The sequence below is a fragment of the Hyposmocoma kahamanoa genome, unplaced genomic scaffold (assembly GCF_003589595.1).
Source record: "Hyposmocoma kahamanoa isolate Upper Pololo Valley unplaced genomic scaffold, ASM358959v1 87, whole genome shotgun sequence".
NCBI classification, from domain to species: domain Eukaryota; kingdom Metazoa; phylum Arthropoda; class Insecta; order Lepidoptera; family Cosmopterigidae; genus Hyposmocoma; species Hyposmocoma kahamanoa.
In genome coordinates this window covers 12,828,060-12,837,434 of record NW_020654422.1, presented here as the reverse complement: position 1 = coordinate 12,837,434, position 9,375 = coordinate 12,828,060, and the positions used below count along the sequence as shown (strand labels likewise).

General features: G+C 33.8%; 1 protein-coding gene across 3 annotated transcripts in view; it reads left to right on the top strand.

Moving 5' to 3' along the window:
* The first annotated feature begins 635 nt into the window (after positions 1 to 635).
* The window catches only part of LOC113235130, a 60,942-nt gene continuing 52,202 nt past the window's right edge, over positions 636 to 9,375 (top strand). The window contains exons 1-2 of one of the 3 annotated variants that reach the window (XM_026470719.1): positions 636 to 708; positions 798 to 961. In XM_026470719.1, the coding sequence (XP_026326504.1) occupies positions 922 to 961 (40 nt within the window). In that variant the 5' untranslated portion in view covers positions 636 to 708; positions 798 to 921. Of the gene's footprint in view, positions 962 to 9,375 lie in introns of all 3 variants that reach the window. The other 2 variants (XM_026470720.1, XM_026470721.1) reach the window with 2 other exon arrangements.

Sequence of the window (9,375 nt, the reverse complement as noted above, 5' to 3'; positions counted from 1 at the left end):
AAGGAAAAAATAATAATAACTCTAATTTAAAATGTTATGTTGAGAACTAGAAAGTTTCAACATTTCCGTATGACAAATAAAATTAGAGCAAAAATACTTTAAATCGCTCTCATGTAATATTTTCCATATGCACACAGACATTTTACCTTTTCAGCATCGAAATAATTATACAAAGTTTTGGGGTTGGTTCTTTTTTATAAAAAAGTTTATAATTATAAACTTAATATCAATTTTTTTTAATTTTAACATCTGACTACATTTAATTCAAACATATGACGGAACGAAAAATTTGTTAAGTAGAGTTGAATTGTAATTACAATATAATTCACATCTACTTTACTTATGGCATATATCTACTTACTCGCTTGTGATAATCAATTGATGTGAAATTCTCCACAGGACGTCTTAAACCGTAAAGGACATCTACATGACCTTAGCATCAGCCCCGTAATGAGAGTGACGTGTGCACTCATGCGGTTCCCAAGCACTGTTATTAACGTACGCTAGACGATCTCTATAGTACTGTGTATCCTTAAGTGCAGTATTAGAATAAATTACCCAATAACTACACAATACGGCGAGTGCTTCCGATATGGTCCGCTGCTACCGGACGCCAGTTGCTTGTCGGTTAGTTTCCAACCCGGGTTCGAACCCCACACACGCAGGGGACGCAGTAACTTGTTAACTTCACGTATTTAAACGTAAAACGTAAAGTTATTTAGTTAATTTAGCAAAACTTTGCGACGATAATTTTGAATGAGAAAGTTTTTATTACAAAATAGTATTTTATTTTTCAGACGGTTTTGTGCACGGTTGTGTTTATTATTAATGAATATGTGGTTTTTGGAAGTTGCGCATACGCATTATTTGTTTTACTGAAATGTGTTTATTGTAATACACTGACTTGGATTGATCCTTAACATGATGTGGTATTTATTAAAACTCATCATTATTTTACAATGTAAGTATTACAAATAAACTTGCATAGTAATAATCACTTTTACAATAAATTACTAACGAAGTACCCATATTTAAGAGTTTGTTATTTATTAACTATTTTATAATTCTCTATTGCACATTCAAAATAACTAATCAATATTTAATATAATGGCCTTTTTTAACCTTTATTATTATAACCGCCTTCACAAAAATAAGGAGCTAGTCAATTTTTTTTTCTTTGTGTAACGCGAATACTCTAACATTTGTGAACCGATTTCGATTATTCTTTGTTGAAAAAGCCATATCCCAGTAGTGATCCTATTCAAACTTGAAGAAAATATTCCACCTCTAAGTATGGCGAATTACGGGATGTATCCAGTTTACTGAATTTCACCTACTTTCCGTTAACCGATTAAAATGAAACTTGGCAAATATATGTAATTCCACAAAAATTTTAAGGTCCGTTTTTTTTAAAGTTATAATTATTATATTTTACAATACAAATGAAACAGTAATATTATAAAACAACTTTCTCGTATTATATTTTCTGCGTGTTTTGTGATTTCCAGTAGCATCATTAACATTGTTGAATTTAACTAAAGATCGTGAGTCGTGATCATCGATCGATACCTCTGTAATGTAATACGTAGCAAGAGGGTAGTGATACCTACTTTTGCGCAGAGTTCCGTTTATCCATAGTTTAACCACAGTATTACAATCACGGTTTGTAAACCTGTTGTCTAATCAAGCATAGAGTTACGTTTTCGATATGTTATTCTATTTTAAAAATACTCAGAACTTGTGGTTAAATTCTAATAAATAAATCTTAATAATTAATATGAAATTTAGTGACCCAGCAGTTAGCACTAGATGCGGAGGTTCCGGGTTCGATTCGTGCCCAAGGTGCACACTTTATACGCCTCAAAACTATTATATCTATAAACAGTCTTAATATGGTATAGGTTTAGATAATAGTTCTCTATAAATGGTTTTAGAAAAAAGAAATTGTTCTTATATACTTATTTAACTCAAGTCAAAACTTTAAAACCTTCTTAATACTAAACAACTTAATTAAGAGTGATCTGTCTTAAGATTTACTCTTATAGTCCTTATTTTAAGTTCATCTGTAGATCAACTGATTATTTTTAATAAAAAAATGGTACATACATATCCAGTAAAGTCTGTTAATACTCTAAAAACGAGTGTTCTTAAGTTTATTCTATATATATTTCTTTTACAGACATTCTGTAGTGTATAAACTTATTGACAAACACGTTATAGCGCGTCTTCAGTAGATTTTATTAAAAATAATACTATAATTAGGGTTTTTACTCTATTGGACGTTGTTAGAGGTCATGCAAAATGGATAAAGTAAAGAATATTAAAAGATCTGGTGGAGGTGGTGAACCTTTTATATTATGTCACATCATTCGATACGACAGACATATATCTAGATAGACGCCGCAAGTGTACGTACTTCGCGTGCCCAAAGTAAGTGAAATTCGCTTACTTGCCGCTACTACACTTCAGAAGGCGCTCGATTATCGCAGATAAACACCAGTCGAAAAAGCAAAAAGTGCACAATTGTGCCATTATAAACTGCAAAAGCACCATAACTGTAGGTAAACGGGTAAACAGGGACGTTTCCTTCCACGGGCAACTGATTTTGTAATCAGAAGATGCATAATATATTTTAAAAACAATTATTTTGGTTTTGTATGAATTTCAAGAAAACAAATAAGCAACCGAGTATATGCCTCATGTTTGTAATGAAACATTGAGGCTTTTACTTGCTGCGATACATTTGTGATCCTTTGTTAATACGCCATGAATATCAAACGAACGCACTTTTGTATAATGCATTCAGTTTCTTGGTACGGCCCTTGTACATTCTTTTGGCCAAATTTAACATTTAATGATGTATACGTTAGGCAACACTGTCTCTATTCTGATCGAATTTGGAAACGAAGGGACGAAAATTATTATGACCTTAGCAATATTATAAAAATATTCTATAACTCTTTTGTTATAATGTTTAGTAACGTTTCGTTTATTTTTCAGTGTTGTAGTGTCTATTATCAGTAGTATCTGTAATTTCGATAATTTTTACTGCACGTTGCCTCGAATGTCCGAATATAGTGAGCAATTACACACACCGCCGAATATGTAGTACGAGTCATACAAAAAATAATAATGCAAACAATTAACAGTGCGCTGTCTTTACAAAAACTTGGAGTTGGTCTTTCGAGGACGAAGGTGGTCTAGTTTATCCCATACAGTTTGTACAGTTTATCCACTGTTGTAGTCATATATAACACATTCCATATAATTATACAGAATAACGTTTTTTGCGACAAATTGGATTTTTTAAATTGTTTTTTATCTTGGATGACGTGTGAAAGGTTATTTATTGCATAAAACGCTCACCATTCAACTTTCACTCCATAAAAAGGTTTTGTAATACTGTCGAAAGAAAAAATGGTTTACAAACATCGCGTTTTGTAGACAATCAAAAAGATAAGAATGATTCTTAACACTACCTACAGATTATTTCTCAAAGCACTCTTGTGATCTACTAAGAAAGTACCCACTTTTACTTTAAATTATCTAGAAACCTTCTTCAAGATATCCTGAGGGAATTTGAACTCTTAAAATGTACAATGGAATTAAATTCTATAAGATATCTTATAGTACTTGTTTAGATATAGATGTCTTGCTTGGGCGGTAGAATATGTGATACAAACTTTATATATTACAGAATAGGATATTCCTTCGTTTCAGACGTTTAGTGTAGTTATCCGCATTTGGATAAGTAAGTATATCTTTTCATGTACATTAGAAATTCATCCAAATGTAGTATGACGTAAACATTTAGAAATCAGTAGGGTTGTCACATTACTATTTTGTTATTACAAGTTGCAAACATAGTTTGAAAAAATAAGGTATACATATAACATATACATATATAACCCTTATTAAATGCAGAACTTAAATATTGATATTATTATGCCAGCTTTGCGGATTTAGATTATGTGACTATTTGAGACACTCTTGTTCAAACAACCATAACCTATAAAATAACATTTTTTAAACCAAGCCAACGCTTCAATTCTATAATGAATGGCACGTGCGATGACCCGCGCCGTGCAACTCGAGTGCACCGCGAGATTATGCAAATGTGTGCGTCTGTACATGACGCGACGCGGGCGCGTACACATTCAAGCTGCGCTGTGTTTGTTTGAAGTTACCATGCTTGTGTTATTATATTATTATGCCATATGCATCCTTATCTCTATGTTATGTCACAAAACAATTACCCACTGGAAAAAGGCATTATAAAAACCCTCATTTGACTGTCAGGTCATCTTCTATTATAACTACTATACTATAATACTCACTTGTCTCAATGGTCTGTGACAGGCAAATGATGAAATTGCTTCTAATGGAGACTTTAGTGAAACAAACGTTGAGTAGTCAAGCTTCAATGATTGTTGAATATTATGAAGAGCTATTATAGTATTAAAAAAAGAGCTAAGTAGGTATCATTTTTTGCAAGTACAAACATAATACGAATGGAAGGGGAAAATATGGTTACAGGCGATTGATAAGACTTCAAATCAAAGTTGAAGTTCGCATTAGTAGCAGTAGCGCTACTTGTAAAAGTGTTCATCCAGGAAAGTACCTACTCTTACCTTACTTTTTCTAGCGCCAAGCGATAATGTGAGCATAATTGTATTCCGGTTTTGAAGGGCAAGGGTGCTGGTGAAACTACAGGCACATGGAACTTGTCAACTTAAGTCCCAGAGTAACGGGCGCAGTGGCAGTGCCCCTCAGATCTTTGCGAATAAAAGCTCTGAGTGGGGCAACTTTCATGTATAGGCGTGTCGTTTATCACCAGGTACACGACTATTCGTACCGTCACTGAATATCGTAAAAAAAACAGGTATAAAAAATCCTCACTCATATTTGTAAGTCAATGACTCATATAGACACATTAATAAGTTTATATAAGGAGTATGTAAATATTTTTTTGAATCGAAACCACGTATCTATATTTATTTTTTCCAACAAACCAAAGTTTCAGGCTCTTTACAAATTCCATGGTCACGTCTTACTGAAATCATATTAGTCATCAACCAAATCCTTTTACCACCATGGCAAACACATCCCATGCACTGTTTAACATGGCGGCTTACGTGATCAACGTGACTGTTCTGGGCCGCGATAATAAACTGTATGATTTCGATACAAGAATAAGTCATCAAAGAAATCAACCAGTCATGTCTAATATTGTCAAATTTTATACATTACAGCGTTTGCTCATTATATCCGATTCGTATCAGGGGGTCTACTCTCGATCTCCGTCTGACATCCGTCCGAAACAATTACTGCCAAATAAGCAATACTTGACCAAACGAAAAGACGCGTGATGCGAATGAAGCTTCATACTTGATACTTGTCCTTTAATTTTGTCGAATATTACTTATTTGACAGTAATTGTTTCGGACGGATGTCGGACGGAGATCGAGAGTAGACCCCCAGTTCCGAATCCGAGAAATGACAATACGAAATGTCACAGCGATGATTTTATCTCTAGGTATACAAACGATATTAGTATTTCCACGGATTTGAATCGTACGTAGTGCACAAGTGACATCCGAATTGTGTCCGAGTTTTCTAGATTTGTATAGAGTGGGATTCAGAATGAATACGAATCGAATATAGTGCGAAAGCGCGCTAAATTTAAGTGTTAAAATTATTTATTGATAATATAATTTATGACTTGTTATTTTGCACTTTCTAATCAAAAATATTGCAAACTGCAATTTAGCTTTTAAATATATACAACCAAACAAAAACCGTAAGGTAGCGGAAGAGGGTAGAAAGCAAATACAACTGCAAAGAACGGCATATAAAACGTTCAGTGATGGTTCTATTTAGAGCGGAACTGAGACAAAGAGCGATTTCTTAATGCATCCAGCGAGTAGCTGATGCAGCTACGTGCAATCTACTATTTTTTTCGTAAGATTTATACTGGAAGACAAGCTGTCAAGGATTTAAAGCCATACACTTTGTAATAATGCCACATCGAAGTTGAAATTCTACTTATAAGGATACTAACTAGAACAACTAATAGTAAGGACGGCTCAGTGGTGAACACCGGTTTTCAAAAAGTCGCCATCTCTGAGGTCGGGTTCGATCCCAGGCCAGGTCAGTGTAGCAAAGTAACTTTTCTATAATGTCTCGGGTCTGGATGTTAGTGGTACCGTCATTGTTTCCGATTTTCATAACACAAGTGCTTTAGTTACTTACTTTGAGATCAGAACAACGTAAGCGATGTTGTCCAATATTTATTGATTTATAACAAATAAAATATACATTAAAAGATATGGTCAAGCATCCTTTTTGCTATGTTGCAATATCTTCAAGGCATCTTTCTGGTAAATGGATACAGTTAAAAGTAGTAAAAGATTGCAATAAATACTTACTTACGAAACTGACACTTCCCTTGGGTTATATGTATGCATATAGGATATGAAACTATTTTTCCGGATTGACCAGCCGAAACAAACCAACGTTTCGAGCCCTTTACAGGTCCCACGCTCGCGGTGAACATTGGTTTGTTTGAAAAAACAAATATACGCGATTTAAATCCGGAAATATAGTTTCATTTCCTATATGTAACAATCGCGAAAACCTAAGAAGTCGATATATACATACATAATATGAAAATAACTTGAATCAGTAACTTTATAATGTTAAGGTCACGGCTTTGGTTTAATACTCACCAAGAGTTTTCTGTCAATGTCAGAAGTGTTTTCGAATTGTTGCGAAAGTTAAAATTCATCATTATCTTAACTTTGTCTTTATTTTAAAAAATGATGATTTTGCGAGCCATTGTTCTAACATTATGTTGTAGCCATTCTGGCTAGACATTATTATTATCACTTTGAACGAAAATATCGTGAGAAATCTTGAATATCAAAACTAGCGAAACAAGTACCTTCTACCTACCTTGAATCAGGAAAAATAATTTCAATCTCCATTCAAATAATGTTTACACTAACCAGTATCTAAAGATACTGTAGATTCCTAAATTTGTACTTATGATCATGTAAACTAAAATGTATTCTGTCTGATATTACATGGGACTTGTTTTCAGTTATATTGACTTGAGCAGCCCAGTGCTGTCATATATCATCACAACTATAATTTTCGAAAAATTTCATTAGACGTGTACTTACCTGCGGCAAAATGAAATCAATTTATAAAACAACCATGTAAGACACGATTCAGAAAAACGTATCATTCAACCGTATACTGAATAAATTGCGGTTCACGTAAAAATTTCCAAAATCCAAGGAAGCAAAATCGCTCGAAAATAATTGAATTTCAGATTCCTTGCATTGGGGGACCGAAGCGCGTTCAAGTGTTCATAATACTTCCATAAATGATAAATCATTGTCATCTCCAACGGATTCTTTGGAAAAATCTTTACCTTTTCCATATGGAATTTTAAGATAATATTCGTTCGTTTGTTATTTTGATTTTAATTTAAATTTTTATAACTTTTGAGGTATAGGTATTTCGATTAGAAGAGAATGAGAACAATTTCTTGTTGAATGTAATGTGCATTTAGCTATATTTATTACATATGCGGTAAAAAGGGACCTAGACGAACTCCTTGTGAAAGAGTTCGTCCAGGGAATATCTGCCACCTTAGCTATTTCTGCCGCCAAGCGATAATGTAAGTCTGCTACTGCGTCTCGGTTTTAAAGGGTAAGGGTGCTGGTGGAATTACAAGCACATGGGACTCGTCAACTTGTTTTAGGGTGACGGGTCCAATGGCAGTGCCCCTCAGATCTTTGTGATTAATGTTCTGACTGGCACTGCAGCTGTTATTGAGCTGCTCGTCCCGTCATTTAGGACCATGATATAAGAAAAGGTTTGCTGTTTTCCATCGCTGTAGGTATTTACGACGACATAATTTGAAAATGAGTTCAACGACACTTTTGTAAATACGCTTTTAAAGTAAAGTATCAAGAAACTTACACCATACAATAATATTGCATTGGAATACTTTTTCTTTCTCATACGGTTATTATCTATAGTGACTATAAAAGACTACTCAGACAAAAGAATGTTTGATGTTATTATAGGTGTGGACAACCCAAAGCGTCGCCTGGAGCTTTACTAGTTTTGATATAACGGCGAAGCCCGACTTCCCAATTTTGCACCTGTCCCTTATATCAACCACCCGCGAGTGTTTTTGCGAGGTAAATATTTAGTGGAGCTCCACGAAGGAAAAAGTGAGTTTTTGTATGTATGGATGTAAACCATTTTAGCGTGTATGTTAACTTGAAAAGTAACTAACATGAAGCAAAAATATTGCGAAACCAACTTTTATTGAGCGTTTGTTGGTAATTTTTTAAATTATTTTTTAAAATTAAAGTCCAAAATTTTGTTATAAGCCATAGAAATATCGAATGCTTAGATTTTCACGATTGTAAGACATAGGAAATGAATAACTCATCGGAGTTTATCATCTCATTCATCGTAATATTTTTCATCATTATTTCGTTCTTAAATATAAGCAACCAAATGTAAATATATTAACATCCCAACATTCCTCAACCACGAGTACAATATGCCGCAACCACCGAACCGTCGCAGAACAGATGCCACGGATCGCTCGTGGGGTGAACCGGAGGGTCGCTTGTTGATTTTCCTGTCTTTTACTTGATTTCATTTTATAAATTTATATTTGTAAACACATTTACCTGTATGTAGGTATACGTTAGCATTACTCTGATGTTATGGGAATAAAATCTTTTTTAGTTTTCGTTACTTTATTCATTCGTCAATAAAAGCCTTTTTCAATTTGCGTTTGGTTTTTTCAGTCTACAGATTATCCGTTTCATCTGACCGGACAACCTCACAGGCTTTATGATCTTTTTACCAGTAAAAGGTAAAGTGTACTTTGAATTCCACTTTCCATACTGACTATCTGCCTGATATATTATTATATATTAATTTTGTGTGACAATTATTTTCTATAGTCGTTCTAAGTCAACGTGTTAACCCAAATATTTTAAAGAATTTAAAGAAATATATTTCTTACACTAGCGTCACAATAGGCTTATGAAATTATACTTTATGTTAAGAAGAATAGTATTTTTTTATGAAAAATAGTGACAGACATAACATTAACACGTGGAATAAAAATAAACAGGCTTCGTGACAGTCGTGTTCACAAAGTCTCAAATTACTTTAAGAGTCGATACTACCTCAGTGGGATCCAAAGTTTTCCCGTAGTAATACGGTTCATTTTTCTTGGGTCGAGCGACAGGGACACTGGCCTTATTTCAGAATTTTTTTTTTTACAAATGAAATCAAAGCTATTTCAAAAATGTATATCGTATACTGTACCTGTTC